The sequence below is a fragment of the Elephantulus edwardii genome, unplaced genomic scaffold (assembly GCF_000299155.1).
Source record: "Elephantulus edwardii isolate Elephantulus edwardi_28Jun2011 unplaced genomic scaffold, EleEdw1.0 scaffold00010, whole genome shotgun sequence".
Classification (NCBI taxonomy): Eukaryota; Metazoa; Chordata; class Mammalia; order Macroscelidea; family Macroscelididae; genus Elephantulus; species Elephantulus edwardii.
The window spans coordinates 9,861,643-9,886,897 of record NW_006399760.1 but is presented as its reverse complement, the minus strand read 5'-3'; the positions used below and the strand labels follow the sequence as shown (position 1 = coordinate 9,886,897).

The 25,255-nt window shown below is 35.3% G+C and overlaps 1 protein-coding gene across 2 annotated transcripts in view; it reads right to left on the bottom strand.

Moving 5' to 3' along the window:
* The window catches only part of ARHGAP15 (Rho GTPase activating protein 15), a 948,827-nt gene that overhangs the window by 452,175 nt on the left and 471,397 nt on the right, over positions 1-25,255 (bottom strand). For both annotated transcript variants that reach the window (XM_006880749.1, XM_006880750.1), the window contains 2 exons: positions 4,755-4,853; positions 3,511-3,640 (listed from right to left, as the gene is read on the bottom strand). In XM_006880749.1, coding sequence (XP_006880811.1) covers positions 3,511-3,640; positions 4,755-4,853 — 229 coding nt within the window. The remainder of the gene's footprint in view (positions 1-3,510; positions 3,641-4,754; positions 4,854-25,255) is intronic.

The following is a 25,255-nucleotide window of genomic DNA, read 5'->3' as shown; positions in this document are numbered from 1 at the left end:
ACAAGTTTCATGATATGGACCAAGTTTATCTTTGTTTTGTGTTCTTTAGTACAATACAATGGTAAAAATTCAGGTTCTAAAATAAAATGGTATTGGTTTGATTCATAGCTTCATGATTTGCCTTGAAATAAGTTGCCTTAACTCCCTCATGTCTGTTTCATTATCTACATTATAAAATTAACAACAGTACATGTTACCTAGAGTTGATATCAGAGTTAAATGCCAAAGGACCAAAAAAAGGACTCAGGACAATGTGTAATGTGTGGAGAAGTGAACATGAGGTCATGATACACTAATCATGGCATAATAAAAGCACATTTTAAAATCAATGAAACACACCATAAGTCTCTACTTTTATCTTTAGGTAGGACAGAACTGAAGTCCAGAGTAGATATTATTTTTTTCCTGATTAAAAAATTCATTTTGAAAACACCAATATAATTGTCAAACACTTTTAGTGACCTTTGTGGAATAGAGGGAGCTCTAGTGGCCGGCTGGCAGGAGCTTCCCTGTTGACCCAAAGGCATCAAGTTTGAATCTGCTAGCTGGAAAAGAAGAGCAATCAGCTCCCCTGTGATTCACTGTCTCTAAAAACTCACTAGAGGGTCAGTTGTAAGTAAGTTTCTACTGGCTGGTACACCACCACTACTTACTATTGAATAGTGGTAAGGAGTTTCACTACAATCCCAAAGGCAAGCAGTTCAAATCCACCAGCTTCTCTATTAGAGAATGTTGGCAGTCTCCTACAGCTCCGTTTACTGCCTCCAAAAGCCCACTGGAGGGTCAGCTATGAGAGAGTTCCAACTTAATGGTAAGTAACAACAATAACAAGTGCTCAATACAGAATCTATCAGCCTCAGTGTTGATCAATTGCATTTGTCTCCATAAGTTTCAGAAGCACATTAAGGTCTCCTTCTAAGATTCTTGATCTACTGAACATTGCCTTAATAACTTTGAAAAATGTTTATGTCAGTAATATGTTGTTGTTGTTGTTGTTGCTGATATTTGCCGTCAAGTGGCTTGCGACTCATAGCGACCCTATGTACAACAGCCCTAAACTCTGCTCTGTCCTGTGCCAATCGCACTGTCTCTGACACTCCCATTCCGATTACTCCAGTCACTGAATCAATCCATCTCAGAGAGGGTTTTCCCCTCCTGCGCTGTCCCTTCACCCTCCCAAGCATGATGTCCTTCTCTAAGGACCTGTCTCTCCTCACAACATATCCAAAGTATGTCAGACGGAGCCTCAGAATCCTTGCCTCCGAGGAGCCACCTGGTTTAACCCTTTTCAGGACGAATCTGTTTGTTTTCCTAGCAGCCCATGGTATTCTCAATGTTGTTGTTGATTGCCTTTGAGTCGAGCGTGACTCCTAATGGCCCTATGAACAAATGGCCTGAAGCCCCTCTACAACTATCGACATTTATCAAAGTTCATAGAGTTTCCAGAGGCATGTTGTTTAGGAAGTGGATGCCACTTCTGCTTCCAAATAATTACAATAAGATCCCAATTATAAATCTTGTAACATGTCTGATTTCATATAAAGGAAGGAGGAAATGGTTAGGATTTGAAGGGAACAGTTTCTTGAATTCTAGAACTATAAATTATATTATTATATTGAAAAAAAGACTAAGTTTTAAACACTGTACATTTCCATGGCACTTATATTGATAAGTATAAACTTGAAATTAGAGCAACTGTCTAAACATGCCTCTAGTCTTTGTTGGGATCCCCTGATAGCTAAAAATTTGAAGAGTCCAGTCCATCCTGTGTTTCTCAGAGTAAAGAACTGACAATCTGCTCTCCAAAAAGTAGCCATTGAAAACCAGTAGACTACAGTTCCACTTTGATACATGCAAGATTACCATGTGTTGAATGCTGGAGGTAATGTCTAACATTTATTGATAACTGTAATGTGGTTTATAACGAACAGAGTCATTTCAAAAGGTTACTCTAAGTTTTCATGTAAATTCTAGATTTGGGGCTTCTAATAATTCAACCTTGGAATATATGTGATCACAAATATTCATCTTTCTTGGTGTGTGTGTGTAATTATATATATAGACTGCTGCTGAGGAGTTAGATCCAAGGCAAATCTCCTTCGGATTGTAATTCTTAACAGAAAGAAGTTGTCCATCTTTCTCCTGAAGAACTGAGGTGTGCTTTAATCACCAACCTTTTATATAGCAGCATGAGACATTACATACTACACCATCAGGACTCCTTGTGTGTGTGGATACAGTTATATATACACATATGTGTGTATATATATATATATATATATATACAGTTATATATACACATATGTGTGTATATATATATATATATATATATATATATATATATATATGCAAATAATATATGCTACATACTTTATAGAAAATGCAACTCCTTTTGTTTGATTGTCTTACATATATTGAGTGTGCGCACATTATTTATTAAGACATGTTCTAAGCAAAAAATATAATAAGAATGGATATATACTGAATACTGCACTGGAGTAGGAGAAAGGAAGGACATTCTAACAGGAAAGGATGATTAGAAACCATGTGAATGACAATTAATAGCCTTATAATAGTAACAGACACAGGAAGGTAGGAAAGTATGCATGTATGAATGAATAATTTTTAAAAATCCCATGTGCATATATATGTATATATAAATATTTATATACACATGTAGTCTCTAGCATACATATATATTTACATGCATATATAATATTTGATAGATTCTACTACTAACTGCTCCTTTAAAAAAATTCATTACTCAACTATACTGACCTTTCGTCAGAGAGAACTAGCAGAAAACAAAAAGGTGAATTACTATAAGAGGTTTGGGAGCATGTAGGAAACACACTATAATTTTTGAGATTGGGAAATTGGATGTCTCTGCAAAAATACCTACTTGTGTTTTTAGAAATTTGAGACTTAAATCAACTTTGGGAGATACATGTAATGTGTTTCCAGAGGAAGACAGAAGGCTTGGGAAGGTTAAGAAACATTCTCCAAGTTATAATGTAAAAGGTGCAGCTGAATCCTTTTACTCAAAATTTAGTTCTTTCAATGTTAGTAGCTGTGGCCAAGTTCTGGAAACATTCATATACCTTTCTGAAACTTTGTAAGGTTGTACAGTCAGTTGACCAAAATTGAACTAATAACCATAGTGGTCATTGATATATCTTTTTATACAGATGGTAACAAACCAAGATTTGAGTTTATTTCCCATTCCACACCCTCAGTCTATCACCTATCCTAATGTTATGGCTGTAATTCAGAGATGCAGAGGTTTATTGTAAGCAAAGTTGATGACTTTGGGTTGAGTGTTTTCTCAATAGACATTACCAACAAGGATGCAAGCGAAGACCTCAGATTCTCCCACACTGCCAGGAAATGCCTACAAATCTCCCATTAGGAGAAGGACCTAGGCTCAAATCTCATATTGGTACAGTTATATTTCATAAGCACTGCAATGCTTAGACAAATTACAATGAGCAAACTAAAGAGAATACTTACTTAAAGATTTTCTGTGTTCTGGTTTCTGTTCTTTTATTTCACTATCATAGTGACTTAGCAATTCAGTGCTAGAGGATCTCTGTATTTTGAATAATTCCAGGTTTCTTGATGGACATCGTGGATCCTTTGGCTGAAAACAATAATTAGATGGAATAATTTGTCTAGGAATAGAGGATTCACCAAGCAGTTAATGTTTTGTGTTATATTTTGATAGGCTTAAAGGAAGGCTTGAAATCAGATAACTATTTTGGGATAGAGCCTATGTGTTAAACACAATATTTAAATTTATGCATAGTTTCATATATATATGTAGTGCTTCCTAAATACTGTGCATTATTCCATGTACTCTGCATGCATTAACTCAGTCTTTGCAATAGTCCTCAGTGGTAGGATGAAATAATCACATCTTCACTTTCCAGACAAGGAAACTAAGGCCAAAAATGTGAAATAAGTTGTCTAAGGCCACCCAGTTAGTAATGATACAGCCAAGAATTAAACTCAGGCAGTCTGGCTCTTACTGACAAATCATACTAATGGGTGTGTCTTTAAAGATTATACTGAGGAGAGAAAAGAGTAACCTCGTGTTTCATTGCTTCAAAGTTATAGTACTCAAATGATCTCATGAAAGAATGCTATTAAAGAATAAGATTTTGTAAATATTATTGTTGCAAAGGTATACAGTTGTCCTAGAGTCACTGTAAGTGAAGTAGTCTGTAAAACTTTGACTTTTAAAAAACACACCCTGAATTTGTGAAATATTTTCATGAAATTCTAGATATGTAATTTGCTTGGGACGAATAGTCTAGCTTAGCTAGAGGGGTAATAAGAATCAGTTACAAAGGGCTATTATTTGCTGGTACTTTAACAGTGGGCACAAGCTCAAATGCACTAATATTTATATTCAAGAATATGTATTACAGGCATCAACTGAAAATGTAAAAAATCAGTAGTTATTAAGTGCTTGTGTACATTTCACAGCCTCTAGTAAATGAATGTTCATGTCATTTCAGGGAAAAAAACTGAATGCATCACATTTTTAAAGAGAAAAAAAAGAAATGACATTTAGCTCCACAAATCCTGTCAGCTGAAAAGGTTTGTAGTGAACTCTATTAACACTCAAAAGAATTTACCATAATCTCTCTGTGCCTAGTACTCATTCACGTGTGTGTGTTAGATGCCTAAACAGTAAGATTTAAATAACTACATTTTAATTAATAAAGATAACAGCCAAAACAAATACATACCAATCTGTCAATTGCATTTTTGATAGCGTGGAACCAATCCAATATGATGAAGTCAATATCTGACTGTAGAAGGAACTCATTTCCTGACACTGTTGTGATCTAGGAAAAAAAATCGACAGGTAAGCAAACTATACAAGATAGACCTCTTACATTAAAAAAAATCCTTTTTTTAAAATAAAAAGAAAAAAAACCCCAACACTTTAATACACGGAAATATTTTCTTGTACTGCAGTAATTGTCTTTCTGGGAACTGGGCAGCTAAAATAATTTTGAACTGCTCCCTGTAAACTGTTTTTTCATGTCATAGTAAATACATTATTGTTTTAATAATAGAAAGATTAATTCAGAGTAGAGCTAACGCTGAAGTAAGTACTCCAGCTCAAGAAGATACAAACCAGGAAGTTCAGAGCAACGCAGAGTGCAGCTAAGGCAGAACCCTCAGAAAAAGGCACGCACATGTGTCAGAATTCATTCTACACTTCTAGTTCTTTCCTGTTTGTCTTTTTCAAATCTAATACTATCTCTAGATTTGATTTCCTTTTATGGAGGGCTCTAAAACAGATTATTTACCGAGGAGATTAATGTAGACGTTACCAAAAGGTCATTCAGATGAATGGCATGGCGTTTGGATAGTTCCACTTTTCTATCATAGAGATCAATGATAGTCATAAAGGACCAACCTCCCTGTAAAAAAACTTCATTAGAATATAAGTTTATGCAAATACACTTCTCACGGAGAGGATTTGCCACATGAACATCCTGGTCCCTGCCTCAATGCAGCTAAATGGTTGATAATAGTTTGCATGCAGCTATGCATTTTCCTTTAGAGTGATTTTTTCCTCCCTTCCCAGCACTGTTATAGATATCACATATAAAAGGGCTACTTAAAGAAGAATTTTATTACAGTGGGCATATAAATTATTTTTTTCTTTTCTTTCTTTCTTTTTTTTTTTTTGGCATGTGAGTTAGGCTATCAATCACAACTGTGAAAACTTTTGCTTTGTGTTATTGACTTTTTATTTCAAAAGGGATGCCCAAATGTCCAGGCTCCTGTCACGCACTGAACAAGACTTTAGTTTCAGAGATCCAGGATTTCAAGATACTCAATCAGAAGCCAGTCAACTCTTCCCAGCCTTCTATGCTTTACAAAGGAGGAGAAGGTTGGCGTGTGGTGTAGAGTCTGAGTGTCACAAAGCAGGCTTCAGTTTATTTACATAATCCTCATCTGGACGCCTAGTGGCAAGAAGCTGCACTGTGATCCCCAAGGCATCCGGTTCAAATCCACCAGTTGGTCTGTGAGGAAAAAATGGGTAATCTCGTGCTGTGTGACTAAGTGCCTCTGAAAATCTGCTAGAGGGTCAGCTATGGAGACGTTCCAATCAGAGAGAATTCAACAAAAACAATAACAACCATTAGAGGGAACTCTATCATCCTAGTGCAACCCCCAAAACAGGTAGTTTGAATGTACTCGCTGCTCTGTAGGAGAAAGAGGGTATTATTTTTCCTTTTGTGAAATTCCCAGTCCTTGAAAAAATTGCTGGAGGGTCAGCTATGAGTAGATTCTGATTTGTGGGCACATAGCAACAAGAAGTACCACCATTTATGTGGTTATTACTCCGAAGAATTCAATCTGAAGCTTTCAATGATTCTTACAGTAACATTTAATGCCCATGATCTGGAAGTTTTTATGAATTTTTGATGACACTGATGCTTTTATATTCCTTTGTTGTTTATTTCTAGAAAAATTATCTAGAGATACTTCCTCACTCATTAGGGCCATACAACCATTCTTCGCTGATTTTAATTTCCATATTAAGATGATATTTTTCATAACTGCAAGGAAGAAGAACTATCGACAGTATTTGCAATATTGCTCCCAGATTCCCAACCCATAGAAATTATGTGTCATAATAAATGTTTACAACTTTAAGCCAAAACTAAAAATAACCAACAACAATATAAAACAAAATGTATGCAATTATGAAAAGTGAGAAGTTGGGAAATAAAAAGAAATGCATTTTCTAGATTAGTAGTAGACACACCGTGGCCAATAGTTCTTTTTTTTTTTAAACAACATCCAAGAATTGAAATAGCTCAAAATAACTGGATATTCTGCTTTGTAGTATTTCTGACCTCTCCCTTTATTCAAACACAAATGGAAATAGTTTTATTATAAATGTGCTATGTAACATCATAATTTGTTAGTATACATAAGGAAAAGAGACTCTGAGCAAACACAATGTTCAGTCGAATATTTTTCTGCTAGTACAACTAAACCTTTATTAAAGTTCTGAAGAGGAATAACATTTTCAAAGTACAAGAAACAAACATAATTAGATTTACTTTATTCTGAGGTTTTATAGAGAGCTAATATAGCTCAGTTTTCAGTTTAGTAAATTCAGTGATAAGATATAAGTACTTCAGTGATGCATTTGCATTTTTTGTACATCTGATGCAATGCAAAGAAATTTTTTTTTACTTTTAGCACAACCAAAAGCAAAACGTATTTCAAACGTTTCTTTGTCTAAGTGTATTTCAGTATCAATCATATGTAAACAGTGATTTAAAAATTACTTTCTGAAAAGCTGCATCAGAAAACTATGTGAATGCAATTCCTTCAACGCGTTGTAGCAGAGAGATACAGTTCATATCCTCTATCTTCCCCCAGTCTTCGGTGTTACTAAGCAGTCTGGAGAAGGCTGCTACTGCTCTCTACAGTTTAAATGCATCCACTTCTTAATTACAGTCAGTAATTGACTTTGTTCTGCTCCATTCCAGTCACTCCCAGGCAAGCAGTCTTTGACTGGTAAAGCCCATTTTAATTCAAGTTTCTCAATCCACTTCTTTTTTTTTTTACCTCTTTAGGGTTTCTGATAAATGGTTTGCTGAATCATATTTGCACTCTGAGAAATCGAATTCTCAACACTCTTGGGGGAAAAGACATCAGTAAAAATTGCTAGCTTTGACTAAATCTTTTTGACTGAATAACTCATGACAACAATCTAAAGTGATGTACAACTAATAACAGACGTAAAAGATTTGCTAGTAAGCCACGCTAATTTATTTTATTCTGCATTCTGCTTAAAAGGTAACAGAGGTGAGAGGGATGAAGGAAGAATTTATAGGAAATGTGACGAGTTTAGGAAAGTGCTCCTGGTCTCCCTTTTGCTTAAAAGCCTACTGTAGATGACTGTCTCCTCACAGTAGCCTCACTAGCGGCAACGGTGCAGATCACAACTGGCACCACCCAAAGAGGGACGCCAAAGTGACTGTCTTAGAAATTGTTAAAGAGCATTTCAGCATTTCAGATGAAATTTATTTATTTTTTTAAAAAAAAGAAATATTCATGTAGATAGTTATTAACACAAAAAATATTTTTCACAAGTTCAGCTTACATGTACCAGTATACCTACTGGGCTAACACACCATTCTAACTTACATTTGAAACTTTTAAGACGCTCTGGTCAGTGGTCATTATTGCTCAATTACAACGATGTTTGGAATCAATCATATGGTTTTGTCAGCATGTGATTTTATAGTTGTTTGTCTTGTTAAACTTTCTGATGTTTTAGTGACAATATTCTGGTAATTAATACTTATAAAACTCTATCACTAAGTTATTGAGATTGATAATTCAAGGAAAAGAAAGAGGGGGTAAAAGACTTCTACTCAGTTACCAATAATACAATACAGCTGGAAAGGTTTTACAACTCTTTTAGTATGTATATCTTAAAAAATTTTGCATTTAAGCAATCACAACTATGTCACACCTTATGCTATAATTCAAAATGTAACATGACTAAGGATCCTGTATGGTCAGGCAAAGGAGGTGGTCAGATGGAAGCAGGTTGACATCACTAAGTGACCTTACTTATTAACATCAACCTAAATGACACCACTGTTCCTTAACATTTATCTATTGTTAAGTTGTATTTGAGTGAATATATCCAAACATCCAAGAAGTCCTATTGATGTGAGTACTTATTGTCAAGAAAAGATACCTTTAATTAATTGTCTGGCATAGTTTTCTCAATCTTTTCATACTACATAAAGGTCTCTTTCTCTAAATGTTCTCAAATTATATAAGTATGTCCACCAAACAATGTGAAAAATAGGTCCCATACAACTTTCTGACATGAATTCAATTACAATTCTCTTTTGATAGAATCAGAATCTTGCTTTATTTGCCTTGGTTGTTCTGAAAGAGAGGTAGGTATATCCAAGCTCAAAGTGTCACTAATGAGATGATAGGAAAGAATTAACCTTTTAAACATATTAATTAATAAATGGAACATAGGTACTCTATTTTAAAATATATTAAAATGATTTTCTTGTTGTGGTTATTAGGTGACTTCAAGTTGAGTACAACCTATAGCAACTCGATGAACAACGGATTTGAACCCTGTCTTATCCTGCGTCATCCTCGCACTGAGACACTCAAGCCCATTGTAGTAGTCACTGTGTCAATACACCTGGTTAAAGGTCTTCCTCCTTTTCACCGACCCTCCACCTTTCTAAGTATGATGTCCCTACTGTTCAAGAAAGACCTCTCCTAGCAACATAACCAAAGTATGTGAGATGAAGCTTTATCATCTGTGTCTCCAAGGAGTACTCTGACTGCACTTCTCCAAGATGTCTTCGTTTGTTCTTTTGGGAGTTCATGATATATTCAGTACTCTTCTCCAAAATTACAGATAAAAGGCATCAATTCTTCTTCTGTCATCCTTATCCACTGCCCAGCTCTCAGAAGCATAGCAAGTGAATGAAAAGACCATGGCCTGAATCAAGCGCACTTTTGTCTTCAAACTGATAACCTTGTTTCTCAATAATTTGGAGAGGTTCTTGACTGCAGACTTTCCCAGTGTAATATGACTCCTGATCTTCTGACTGTTGATCCAAAGGATGTTGGTTGTGGATCCAAGTTAGATCAAATGTTATTAGGAATTATGTTTATGTTTGTTTCAACACAGGTATTTACCACTTGCAAATATTATCAGATAATAGCATCTTCATCTAGCAGTAATTTGTTGTTGTTGCTATGTGCCATCAAGTTGCCTGTGACTCATTGTGACCCTATGTACAAACAGCTTAGAAGCTTGCCCTGTCCTGAGCCACTCTCACTGATTCTGACAAGCCCAACCCATTACTCTAGTCACTGTATCAATCCATCTCATCCAGGCTCTTCCTCTCCTCATCTGTCCCTCTGCCCTTCTGAATATGATGTTGTTCTCCAAGGACCAGGTCTTCCTGACCTAACAATGTAGGTTTGTTTTTTTTTAATAGAATAGTTTTATGGTGCTGAATTTAAATAAAATATTTGAAATGGGATTTATATTATTAAAATCTTTCATACTTTGTCTTGCTAGAATATAAACAATTTTAAATATAAATATTCTTTTTTTCTGGTTACAAATACTGATGTATTGTGGAAAATTAAAAAAGTTAGAGCTAATGAAGATATCCATAGCTACATGTTGCTGTTGTGTTTGTTGACTTCAACTCATAGCAATCTTATAAACAAGTAATAACCGTTACTTTATCTTTCACCATTATCATGATCAACATGCTTGAGCCATTGTTACAGTCAATTAATTTGTCAATGAATCTCTCTTTTTGAGACTCTTCCTCCCTTTTTTCTGGTCATGCATCTTTCCCAGAACGTCTTTTCTTAAAGACATAGTTACATGGACATAAATATTATATACATTTTAACCTAGTCTAGCTCTGGTGGCCTACTGGTAGTAATCTGTGCTGCAAGCCTTAAGGCATGTCGTTTGAATCCACCAGCTGCTCCACAGGAGAAGAATGGGCTATCTCCTCTTGTTTGATTAACTGACTCCGAAAGCCTGGAGGGTAGGTATGGGTCGGTTCCTTTTTGACAGTACACAGCAACAACAATAATTATTAATAAAACCAAATCACTAAGACAATGATTTACAGATAGATAATTCATCAGTCAAGTATATTTGATAGCAACTTAATGTTGGCTGTTCTGTTCTATTCTTTACCAAAAGATTGAGAAACTACTAAAGATTCAAGAGATGATTAGTAACCTTGTGCTCTGCTAACTTTGATAGTGTCACTCTTCCAATTTCAGGACACATCACCTACATTATTCTGTATTCAGGAGTGTGAGAGGACAGGCCATCCTGCTAATCCTCGGCAACCACTGATTACTCTTCCATGAAGTGGAAGGCCTATTGCTAGAAGCTGAGGAAACACAGCCCCCACGCGGAAGAACTCACAATCTGTTAGGATAAATAGGACATATACATATAAGGATAAAAAACAATAGAAAGTGCCTTATACTAAGTCCTAATGTGAGCGGCACAGACAATGTTCATGTCAAGATTTCAGAGGAGGAAGTAATTACTGCAGACACATTTACATCATGGAATTATGCATAAACTGTTGGTCATGATATGGTATTCTTTAAAGGTTGATTGTATCAGAATGTTAGGTTATTAAAGATATGAATACTACCACTTGGTATGCAAAGTGATATCAGCTTTAATGATCTCAAAGCACATAATAAACATCCTTCAAAAGCAGCTTCCCTCCACTATCATAAAGTAATTTTGCAAATGAAGAAAATGAAGCGAATGAGGAAAATGAGAATGTCATTCTATCAAATTGGCATCATTTTAAATGATAGGATTAAGAGATTACAAAGATTTTCATTTCTAGTTCACTAGTCCTCAACAAACAGTTGTACACAGCCAAGGACTCTGTGTATATGCATATACACAATAAAGGGGCCTTGTTTTAGCTTTAGTTGTAAAATTTGTAATGTATACAATAAAGATACCTTGCTTTTATGCTAAAGATAAAATAATTTTAAAAGGTCTTCACAAATCTTTTCTCAGGTTCTTTTCCTGTAAACAATCACTTTCTTGTTACGGAAACAATAGAAGCTAAACACAATTGAAGCATTCAAAAAAGTCTATCAAGTAAGAGGAATTTTTTTTTAAAAGGCTTCTGTTTGAACTGTTTTTTACAATTTTCTTTGAATGAATCTTATGAATCTTTGACAGATCACCTTGAAAGTGTGTATTCTAGCTTAATGATACTGAAATTATACACAGGAAATATGTAATAAGATATATCTTATATCCAGAGTTCTAAAAACATCCTAAATGATATGATTAAAGTGGCTGTGAAGTAAATGGATTAACCATTTAAAATAAATGAGATTTACTTATTGCAAGATTTGGATACACCTTGGACTTCATGATGGAATTGTTTTTGTTTAAATCATATTTGAATGAGATCAGGTAGAAATAAGTCATCTCAAAAGACAATAAATTTACTTGTAGTAAAAGTGTTATTTTCTTTCTGATATCAACCACATTTTCCCTAAAGTACTGGCAACCAAAACACAGAAATGTCTTTAAACTACAATACAGCAGCCTAGAAAGACCTAAAGTTAAAGCCACAACACCTTAATATACAAATAAAAACAAATTCAGTCATGTTTCATTCATCTTGCATCACACTTCACAATTGATATTGCATATCAAATAAAGGTTGCCATGGTAGTACTAATAGTTAAATTAAGTGGTCTCAAAGGTGTTTATGAGCACTAAAGAAATTACATTATCAGACTGCAAGTATGTCTCAAATTGCAGTCTGGCTTGAATAACTCCTAACATTTTTCTTGACATGCCGAGCAAAGTTGACACGAAACTGAGAGTAAAATATCAGTTTGAAGTAAAAGGTCTTCAATTTGTCTTTCCAAAAATGTTACTTGTTAAAACATTTTGTGAGAAAGTATCTGCCTTTTGTTCCCGATGTTGCTAGATGTTAAATAAATATATGCTGATTACAAAAAAGAAAAAGTTGCTTTGGCAACTCTTATTGAAATGCATTTGTAACCCCCATCTGTCATGAAAGTTTTGAAAAGTTTGTTTACTTTGGATAGCAGCCTCATCCAGGGTTACCCTAGCAAACAATGATAGCAGTTTTCAGAAGTTGTATGAGGAACAAGCCACTAGGGAACCATTTTTGTTTTAATTGGCACACACAAACACTTTTCTGGTCTGTCAAGAAGATCAAGCTAATATGCATGGAGGGTGTTATATTCTCAGCTTTGGGGAGCAGTAAAGCTCCCTTTATTTAAGTAATTTAAATGATAGACTGCAAAAACTTTGCAAGTCAGAAAAATGTTTTATACTTTCTCAGGGAATATTTGTTTTAAGCAAAGGAAAATGTTCTACATATCTAAAGATGTTGGACCTTATGTTATAATTACTCCATTTCTTCTGACTCTGTGAAATGTTCCTCAATCCACATGCTACTAAATAAGCCAGGCCACCAATGGATCCTGTATTTCCACAACTCCCCCTGTGTTAACAAATGTGCGTTCATTAGTTTCCAGATGTTTATTGGATATGTTTTCAATGTGTTGAGGTTGATTGATTTGCATGTACTTTTATTGGAACCCTCAGTGGTGTCATCATATCAAAATAACCTGCCCATGTAAGCAATTTCTTATTTAATGATGGAAAGTAAACAAATGTGAGATTATATATATATATATATATATATATGACAGATCTCAAATGCTTTCTGAAATCCAAGGTTTAAGAATGATCTTTCAAGAAACAGTGCTTTATAATTAAAATTGGGCTGTACCTTTGACACACTGATCCTTTTGTCCCCTCATTCTTAAAGCACAGATTGGTTCTGCATAATAAAATCAATTCTGTCGCGTGTATTCACACCTCATGCCACCTGCCCACTCTCATTTTCTCTTAACAAAATACCTAAACTTCAAACATTCTTTTCAATGGGAATAAGACCTGGTTTCTTTTTCCTCATTAATGCAACAAAAACCAAGAAAAGAAGAAACAGAAACTGGCGCTTATTCTTTTATCTGAAGTAAGATATTTTAAGTACGGAGAAAAAGTCTCAATATTCATGAAAGAATCCGATCTGAGTAATTAAGAGTTGGTTTAACAGTTTCCACTGTTTTGCAGTCAGCTATACTAAAACTTTTCCCTGTAGGGTTTATATGAAAAAGAGTGAAAAAGTGACTTATTGAAGTAGCTGATATACAAAGATATAAAGGGAAGAGTTTTATTGCTCATAAAGTCAATTTTTTAAACTTGGAAAGAGTGATTGTTGCTAGATAAACAAATCATACTAGACCTTCTGTGCTACTCACCAGTCACTTACTGCTAGCCATAAAGCAGGTTTGACCCAGAAGCTACTTAACCTCTTACAAATTACTCTCATGGTCATCTGACATCTGGAAATCAGCTCTCCTTGTATTATTTCTGTTATTATTTAAGTAATATAGAACTTTTTCTTTTTTATTTTTTAGTGTTTTAGAAAACCAATTACAAGCTGTGACATAAAGTTTTCCTTTATGTCATGAATTGAATCGTGTCCCTTAAAGTACATATATAAAATTATATACTGTGGAGCCTTGTAATGACCCTGAATAAATAGTTTAGGATGATTAATGGTGGAACATAACATTCCATAATGCCTTATAATTCCATTATAACCCTCATTGGATGTAAAAGCAGTTCCCTAGGATGTGCCTGTCATGGCCATATCACACTGTGTCTTCCAGTTGGAACTACGTCAGAACTGAATTTCCAGTAGGTTTTCAGAGGTTGTAAGTTGCACAGGAAACTGTCTAACTTTTTCCTTCAGAGAGGCTGGTGCATTTAAACAATTCACGTTTAGGTAGTTGAATTCTCTTTAATATCATTAGAGATAAAAAGCAGAGGAATGCAAACTGAGATGGGTGATTAATATCATCAATTGTATCAACCAGAACTAACTGCCAGGGTTAGTTCATCTAACCTTTTTGGATCTGGTTAATTCTGGACAAAACTCTTTGATACTGGAAAGCATCAAGTCACATGAAAATCTTCAGAGAATGAAAGGCCTACAGATAATGAATGAAATAAGGAACCCACCACCACTATTAACGAGAGCAGGCCTTCCCCTAGAGCTGAGAGTTGCATCAGCCAACACAAATGTAAGTAGTTTGAATCTACCAGCCGCTCGACAGGAGAAGGACTGACAATTTCCTCCCCTGTGATCCGAAAATCCACTGGAGGGTCAGCTATGGGTCAGTTCTGACTCTATGGTATAAAAGCAACAACAATAACAAACACAAAACAAATTTCTGTTTTAAAGAATCATCCAGTTGTGATATCTCTGCTATAACAACATTAGATACCTAAGATGTCTTAAGATATATTGTTTAGTTATAAATCCCTTTATACCTTTTGTGTAGGAATAATATGTGCTTATGTTTTCATTAGAATATTGTTTGGACGGTTATAAAATAGTTGGTGCATCTCATTATCATCATAACTCATTTGGATTTACAATGTAAAAAAAAAGTCTTTGAATCTCCCCACATGCAGTCTTTCTTTTCCCAATCCATATCCCAACAAATAATGGGAACTTCCTGAAATTTAGCTGTCCTCTCGCTATGCCTCTACTTTACATTATCCTATGATTCCGTGCAGAAGTAAAACCACAGTAAAACTCTTTAATGTGGTCTCCAAGGTCCTATGTACTCTGGTTCACATGCTCTTAATTCTGCAACTCCTTTTTCTTACACTCCCTTTAAATCTCTCTGATCTAGTAATTTGAAATTCTTCTTAGTTATTCAGACATCCCACACTGATTGTCATTTCTTCCTTTGCAGCAAACTCTCTTATTTTGCTAATTTCACGAGAAAAGACATAGGTGTTGTCTCTTCGTACAAGTCTTCTCTGAAATACATATGCCTCCTGTTTGTACCTACGATTACACAAAAATAAAAAACAAATATTCAGCCAGTGATCGGTAGAATGGGAAATACACAAAAGGCACTAACTAATACATAGATAAACGATATCCAAATTTGTCATCTCTAAATGCATAATATTTCCTTTTTATGTGCATATTGTATTTAAATAATCTTCATTGTTGACTTACAGACTCATAGTACCGAGAATGGTGTTTATTAGGGAAGTGGGTGAGGGAGGCAAAGAATATCTCACAAGTCTAAGCTTTAGCCCAACAGTTCCAAGCACAATTCCTCAACAAATTCAGGCTCTGGTTTCAGTTTAACAGTCAAATGCAAATCATCCAGCAAGGTTTGACCCATAGCAGTTATAAGTCATCTTCTCTTTTAAGTATCAGCATGAACAGCCAAACCTTTAACCATGGCCAGCCCAAATGCAAGAAGTCTCAGGTCACATGTAGACACAGTTTTCTCCAAAGCACTGCCACAGTCTCTCCATCACCAGGGTCTTACTTTCTTGATGCCAAAAAGCCTTGCTCAATACAAGCCTTGAAATCCTCAAGTCTTGTTGCTCAGTGTGGGAAGCATTCTTTCTCTTATCCTAGTTCCTGCAGATGATGCTGATTTGGAAGACCATGCTGATTTGCAAGACCATGTGTCTGCAGTTAAGGTAGCTGGAGACCAGAGGCAGCTAACAGTAATGGAAAAAAAATAATACTTTGGGGGGGGGTGATGTTAGGGTGTGGTATTACAAGCTCTGGAGAAAGACATTATACTTGATAAAATAGAAGGTCTGCAAGGAAATTAACTGACACACAGTGGTTGCAGCAATACACAGCAGTGGTTGTGAAGCTAGGACAACACCTGGAAATACTTGCTTTCATCCATAGGAGACAGAACTGTTGGGAGTTGGAACCTCTCAGTAGAACCTAAAAACAGCAACATGTTCTACTATGTTGTTATTATGGGTTGTTGAGTTGAGTATAACTCATAGCAACCTTATGAGCAACAAATTGGAACCCTCCTGTATCCTGTGCCTTCCTCATCATCCCTGACACAGTCAAACCTGTGGCTGCTGTCACTGTGCCAATTCACTTCATTGAGAGTTTCACCTCTCTTTTGCTCATCCTCCAACCTTCCAAGCTTGATGTCCCTTTCCAAAGGACAGTCCCTCCTAGCAAGATGCCTAAAGTATGTGAGACAAAACTTCACCATACTTCCTTTCAAAGAGCACTCTGGCCATAATTTCACCAAGATATATCCGTTTGTTCTTCTGACAACCCAAAGGATATTCCGTACTTTCCTCCAACACCATTAACACAAAGACATAGATAGTTCTGTCAACCTTATTCACTGTCCAATTCTAAGATGCGTAACTATTGATGGAAAAGACTATGGCCTGAATCAGGCAAACCTCAGTCTTTAAATAGACAGCATTTTTCTCAGCACTTTGAAGAGGTCTGAATATTCTACTATACCCATGTATATGTATGCAGCACTTAAGTAGGAATATCCTCTGTTGAACCTATTTATAGGCACCTTTGGATACCCATTCAGCTTATATGTCTATCTATGTACATTATTATATATTAACACATACTTGTGCACTGTTGTTATTTCAGGATTGTGTGTGTGTGTGTGTGTGTGTGTGTGTGTGTGTGTGTGTGAGATAGTTTTTCATTTGCCACATTTAATTCATGTCCTTTCCCCCATGTCTTCCTTTGCCTTGGTTATTTGGTGCTGATGCCCCTATTACTGCATACTGAGTTAACCTTCATTAAAGTTAATATGTATATTCTAAAAAAAAACAAAACAAGAGAGAACATATATTCTCATTAGTTAAACTGTATTCCAAAACCACTTATCAGCTTTTAAGTTGTTATCTAACTTCAAAACACTCAACTCCTTGCTGTTGAGTCAAAACCAATTCGTAACTGACCATTCGGTGAGTTTACAGAGAGGCTCCAGGTGGCGCTGGAGATGTCGGCCCATTTTTCTCTCGGGGAGTGGCTGCTGGATTAGAACGCCTGTCTTTGGGTTGGAGTGCAACTCCACCCACCAGGCCACTGAAGTTCAAGTCATCTAAATATTTAACCTTACAGATGGATCTTTCTAAATGAAAATTGACAGTGTGGGAAACTGGAGTCAAATTAAAGCTTTTCAATGGTTAATACTTAGGCAAGCAGGTCAAGTCTCCGCAGATCTTCAATTATGCAAAGGTTTCTCACAGCTAATCCATTAATGTTGTAGCCATTACTTTCATTAATGCACTTTTAACATTAATGATCAAACAAATTGTGGCACAGGTGGTGGCATAGTTCAGTTACAAGAAATGTTACTTGGAAATATTTGTTAATCTTAAGACATAGTGATTTAAGCAGACACAGGTAATGTTCCAACTAATTTATTACTCACACATGCCTCCTATTAATAAGTGCTGAGATTGCAAAACAAGAATAAAAGATGTAGCAGTATGTAAGTATCTCTATGATATTGTAACATATTTGGCCATGATTATGAGTGTTTATAAAACATTCAAGAATTGTTCCATGTCTACTTACATTAATGAGAACACCTGTTAACTTTGGTGCTATGCAGACTTATTTGCATTATTTTCAGATTTTTGCATACTGTACATCACTTTTTGAAACGATTAGATGCTTATAGAGAAATATAGCTGAGCAAAAAATCAGCAGCTTGAATGCCTTCCGGCTCAAGACAATTCAACTCCAGCTTGCAACGAAACCAGAAATCTGCTGAATTACAATAGTGCCAGTTAGAAGTGAATGTAGGTGTATTTTGTGGGTTTTTTTTTTACATTCAGAGAATAGAAGATGTATGTAAAAATCTGTGCTTTAATCTTCAAGTAAAATTATAGCCAACTGAGATGGGATAACAGATTCAGATAAGGATGACAACAAGAAAGAGGATAAACCACCACAAAGCAGACTGTCAGTTGTCTTGGGGATATCTTGCCTAAAACTGGCCTCTTTAACCAGGCTAAAAACTGGACAACTCCAGATCTTCTGACTGAATGAGAAGGGCTGTCAGAGGCATCCCCACCTTTTGTCATTTCCAAATCTTTGCCATGCAGCCCTTTCCATGGAAGGACAGCGCTGAAGGAGTGATGGAGCTAGCACTTCTTCGAGCTTCTGGGGCTGTTGGACACTGTGTAGAGTCAGAACTGAACCATTTAGGAAATACTTCTTAATTCCCATCTGAGAGCCAGCAAATCTATCATAGTCATTGCTCAGAGAAAACAGTTGCAACTTTCCTAGGTCCCAATCTATCGACACATCAGTCTGCCACTCCTCATAAAACGTTAACACTTCTATGGTTTAACTATTTTCAGTTATTGAAAAGAGAGCACTTGTGTAAATCTGTGGATTCGCAGCCTCTATTATCATCATTATATTTAAGAGGTGCAATATTTACATCAAAATGACTCAGTTGGTGATATATTCTAAAGATAAATGTGTATTTATGATCTGAACGAAAAGTGTGATTTATAACTATTTTGTCAGACATAATAAACAGCGCCTCTGTGCTACACTAGTAAACAGATCAGGCAAGGCACGGAGGAACTACTTCTACAGGGATTCACGTGACTTTGTCCAGGACATTAAGGGAACTAGAATTTGCCACTGGAGAGAATGTAGACCACAAGAATAGTATGGGAAGAACTACAAATATTAGGCAGAGACCTCAGGATCAATTAGTGAACTTGTATTGTCTGGAAGAGAAACTAAATAGGCAAAAATCATTGAAGTATGCTATTATGATAGTAAAACTTTTAGAACTCTACTTAACTAAGTTTGAAGATCTTAATGCTCCTCTGTAAAACAGTGCCATAATTTACTAAGGGTGATAGATTGGTCAAATTCTTAATCAGGAAGATAATGAAAACAAGAAAATTTTCTCCTTTTCAATGAATTATGTTATTGTCAGGTGGCATCTGTCCACCATGACTCATAGTGATCCTATTAACAGCAAATCAGAATGTTGGACTATGCTGTGCTATCCTCAGGATCCTAGCCAAGTTCAGGCTCACTGTTGTGGTCACTGTCAAGATATTTTATTGAAGTTCTGCCTCTCTTTCACTTACCCTCTTTCCTAATGTTATGTGCTTTTCACTGACCCTCTTTCCCAACATGGTATCTTTTGCCAATAGCCCTTCTTGGTAGCATGTCCAGAATATGTGAGATGAAGCTGTAAGTAGTACCCTGGCTTCATTTCCTACAAGACTCCAATAAATTTCAGGGTTAAATAAATTGAAAAATTTGGAAAAAACTCAGGGAAAGAACAATTCTTTATTATTAAAAATATTTTTTATAATTTATAAAAATTTACTATTTTAATGTTATTTTAAATTTTATTATTATTTTTACTATTCTTTATTACTCCAAAAGAATAAGTATAATATTGCCTATTGAGGAAAAAGCTCAAATTATTAACTTTATTTACTTTTGAAAGTTTACAAAAAACTTGGATTTTCATTGTTGCATATTTTCTTCCCTCACTATCCTTTCTCCCTTCCCCATTACCTTTTTTTTTTAAAAAAGTCTTTATATTTTTTTCTTCCTTTATTTTCACATTTTCCCCTCCTTCTCCTCCCTACCTAGCTGACCCAGCAATGCATCCCTTGTTCTAGGTTTTTGTCATATGTATAATGCCTAATCATATATTCCTTTCAAACAGTTCTTCCCCTCATCTATTGTACTGCAGTGTTCGTTATCTATCCACTCTTTCCCTTTCACTGTGTGCTCCACCCGTCTATACTATTTTATTACAGCAGGGTTATACAATATTTGGATTTTTTTGTGACTGAGATATTTCACTCTTCATAATGTCCTCCAGGTTCTCTAATGTTGTGTAATTGTGCTTTATAACTTATGAGTTTATTGTTTTTCAATGCTGCATAATATTCCCTTCTGTAAATGTACCATCATTTTGAATATTGTTCATGAAAAGAACAATCATTTGATTGTTTTTGAGCATTTGAGTTGCTTCCATCTCTTTAGTTTTGTGACTAATGCAACAATAAGCATGAGTGTGCATCCACATACATCTTTTTGAGTCATGGCTCTGGTTTCTTTAAGGTATATTCCCACTAGTGGAATTGGTGGGTCGGATGGTATGTTTATTTCCAACTTGTTGAGAAAGCACCGGATGGCCTTCCCTAATGGCTGGATTATTTTACACTGTCACCAGTAGTTAAGAAGAATTAAAATTTCTCCACATTCTGAGCAGCATTTATTGTTTGTTGTCTTGCTAAACTTTGCACTTGTTGGTGGAATGAGACAAAATCTCATAGTTGTTCTGATTTGAATCTCTCTAATAGCACAGGATTTTGAACATTTCTTGACATGTTTGTTTGCTATCTGAACTTCTTCTTTGGCAACGTGTCTGTTCATATCCTGTGCCCATTTTGTGATTGAATTGTTTACCTATTTTCTTGTTGAGGTGTAATTATTCACTTTAAAGAGTACTTTTAAAATTGTATTTTAGCTAATGGTAGTTTTTTAAAAAGAAACCATCTATGAATATGTAATTGACAATAAAATCTGACTCTTAAGGACTATTTTACACATATAATAATGGGCATAACTGGAACAACACACCATGCATACTGTTGTTATTGATGAATGAAAGGGGGAGTGGGTGGAAGGGGAATCCAGTGTGAGGGGTAACGTACGTGAACTTTGTAGCTAATCCAGTATAAAATTAAACAAAAAAATTGAATTGCAAAGAAACCCCCCACTCTTTACGTCCACTCGTTGATGAACTCATAATTTGCCTTATATCAGAGTATCTCCTGGAGATCTTGGTAATACAGGTTTTCATGCCTCCTAAGACCTGAAGAATCAGAATCTACAGTTGGAGTTTGGGAATGTTTGTAGACAAGGCTCTGCAGGTGAGTTAAAAGTCACACTGTGCCAAGGCCTAGACTTCACTTGGCTACTCATGCATATTCTATTCAAGCTCTATCTGTCAAAAGTAAGTTAAAAGTAATGGAATGGTTTCTTAGGTGGCAAAGTCCATAGAGAATTGAGCTGCTAGCCCAAAGGAGGCACCTATTTGGCGGTTCACATCCACTAGCAGCTCTTCAAAGAAAGGTAAGAAATCTCTTCTGGTGTGATTTTCAAACTCTGAAAACCCCAAATGAAGGGTCATCTGTCAGTTTATTCCTACTCCCTGGCAATGAGTTTTGGTTAGAATTGATTCTGGTTATCCTCAAGATAAACTCTAATTCCTTAATAAAAATCACGAAAGTCTTTGAGATCTGAGTCTCATCTTTCTAACTTTTCTATCTTTAATTTCGCTACATAATGACTGTGCAAGTATGTATAAGTTATTTAGATTTCTAGTGTTTTGATAAGCATGTTTTGAAGTATAGTCTATAGGGAATTACACTGCTAACTTAAGGTTGTACATATCTAGTGGTTAAAATTCAGTGTTTCTCCAGGGGAGAAAGATATGAAATCTCCTCCTATTGAGATTTATAGCCTTGGAAACGGAATGAAGGGTTGCTATGCATAAGCAACAACTCGATGCCGTACATGGAGTAGTGTCTCAGTATTCTTATCTATAATCTGAGAAAAATAATACTATCTTTCTCATAGACACAGTATTCAAATTAGGTGAGTAATAATTTAGGAAAAAATAGTATAGTGCCTACTGTATAATATCATAAAATCAATACAAACTCATTGCCATAGTGTCAGTTCCAACATATAGTGGCCCTTCTTCAGATTTCAAAAGCTGTAAATATTTCTAGGAGGAGATTGTCCATATTTTCTCCTGAGGAGCAGCTGGTAAGTATTTGAACTGCAGACTGCTCCTTGGAAAGGGATATCACGCTTGGAGAGATGGAGGGTCAGAGAAGGGAGGAGGATCTCCAACAAGATGGACTGACACAATGACTGAATCAATGGGCTCAACTATGTCAGAGATGATGAGGGTGGCACAGGTTAGGGACATGGTTTAGGTCTGTTGTTCACAGAGTCGCTATGAGTTGTACTTGACCCGATGAAACCTAACAACAGTCTTTGATGAAAAGTTCATGATCTAATGAACGAATCTTTCTGTATTTCCCTCATGAAGTATCCTAAAACTTGTGTTATTTAATTAGATTTTATTTATATGGCACTTTGAAAATTTGTCTAAATGCACATGAGAGAGACAGAAAATTTTATGTCCTAAGTCACTGCTCTGGAGTCAATTTTCAAACTTTTTGGGTAAAAATGTATTTTACATTTCAAATAATACACGTTATAAAAACACATGCACATAGATACATGTTTCTAACTATATATTGGGTAACATGTATGTGTGTATATCATATAAGCAAAACAACATTTTCATGAAACAATACCTCTCCTTGTTGTGTAAAATATACTCTGATATTTTTCTGCTCTATTCTATTCTTTCTTTAACTTTTATCATCAAAAAGTACTGAATCCAACTCACTATGTTGATTCTCGTACCCACAAAATGTTTGAACACAATTTGAAAACATTGGCCATGGCAGTAGTAGAAAAGGCAGTTTTTAGTTCTGTTCCTTGGCTTTTGCTCCCATTCTTCCAGGTTATATGTTGTTTCAAGTGACTTTACATATAATTTAGAAGTTAGATGTTTAAGCAAGTGGAAGGTTTCTAGAATATTTGTCATGTTTTTGACAATCTGATCAATAAGCTTGTGTAGAAGATTCTGCACTGTTAAGTAATTTCCTGTCTTTTGAAAATAGAAGTAGGATGTGGTTCTTTGGAATTTGGCTTAGTCTGTGGCTTTTCTAAACATACCTTAAAGTAAAAGTTCCTTTATAGAAGAAGACACAAAGACTTGGGTAATGTACTGTTTGGAATAAATTTGAGATACCTCACTATGATCTGGAGAGGGAAAAACCAAAGAAGTTAAAAGCCTGGCAAACTATCAGAGGCAGCAATGGCAGCTATTTGTTTTTAAGTCCCTTGTATCGAAACAATGAGTGCTTTCCAAGTTGCATCCTGCAGCCCCTTGATACAAGGTCTGGGAGTAGTTATTAGCATGTGTCTGCATGATGGGAGAGAGAAAGCTAAACATTTTAATAGTGTTATGGCCTCTCCTTCTCAAGTTCCCATTAATGCAAATACAGCACATGTGGTTTAAGTCCCAAGAGTGTTGTAGGACACAAATCACAGATGTGGAATAAACACTATCACGGACTAAGGCTTCATGGTCTTCTTGCCCTCAGCAGATGCCCCTATGCTCTCATCTCAGCTGGCGGATATCTGATAGGATAACTTGAGGACAATCATTGAAAATTGGGGTCTTCAGAGAGCAAATAGTAGAAATCATTTGAAAGTGACCCAAAAGACTTCTTGGGAAAGAAGAAACGAAGAAGTCTTCTTGGGGAAAAAAAGACAGGCGCAGCAGACTCTATCGAGGATTTCCGAATACTCTCACCACTATAATAATTAAGTATGGTAGACTTATTCATCTATTTTGCATCAAAACTACCGGAAGATTATGGTGCATGCAGAAAAGAGAGTTTGTGTAATGCAACTCAGACAACTTCATAGCAGAAGTGTCACTCAATGGATAGGGTTTATTTCCAATAGCAAGTATTCTCTACTTTCCCTACCTGTCTGGATGCTTCTACACCATCTTCCATCACTATGCGAAGATTACAATCTCTTTCTTTTCTGCATTCCATATTCCTCTTTTTCTTGTCATTCTTTACTCAAACCTTGGGCACATTCTTGTCCCCCAAGCCCCAAAATAGAGTTACTTCTAGATAGTCAGTTACCATCATAATATCGTAAAACTGCTACTATATTTGTGAAATGTTACATACCACATTTGAATCTTATTACATACCCGATGAGCTGCACATTTCTACATTTCTCCTGAGACTTCAGTATCCATATGCTGACCTGACCTAAAACTTATATTGGCAACATTATCAATTGCCACATTATGTAATTCTAGGAGCATTAAGAAGTCTTTCTGGAGACAAACTAATTCCCTGGACCTGTTGTTTAAGGTCTGGAAATGAATTATCATATTATTTCTTCAGATGAAGTGTTTTACATTCTTAAATGGAAGGTTAGTATTTTTCATAATTATTTGTTTAGATTTAGTGTTAAAATAATTTTTGAGAAGGCATATTAAAATTATATTTTGTTCCTGATTACAAACATAGTGTATACATTAAAGTGTGCAAAATTACAAGTATATAAAATGGAAATTAAAAGTTATGTTGGACTATAATTCTCAAAAATATCACTGTTAAAATTTAACATATTTTGTCTTTTCTAATGTATGCTATGTTTATAAGTTTTAATATATATATGTGCATGCAAATATAGGTAAAATTAAATATATAATACTGTATCTTGCTTTGTTTCTCTAACAATATAGTGTAAGAACTTTTCCATGACATCATCAGTTTAATGTCTTTATAATGTTCTGTCATAGAAGTTGACTCTAAAAACGCTTAGTATTATTTCTACTCTTTTAATTTAGTTTCATTTTTGTTGTTATGAATATGATTAATTTGAGTGTAAATAAACTTGATTATTTCTCAAAATTTTTTTTGGTTTATGTTATTGTATAAAAAGTACTATTTTGAAGTACATTACTAATTACTTCCTGTAACTAGTGTCTCAAGTTTTGTTATTATCATAAAAATGTCAAGAGACCCATTTCAATTAACGTTTGACCCTAAGTAACATTGTTGTTGTTGTTGTTATGTGCCGTCGAG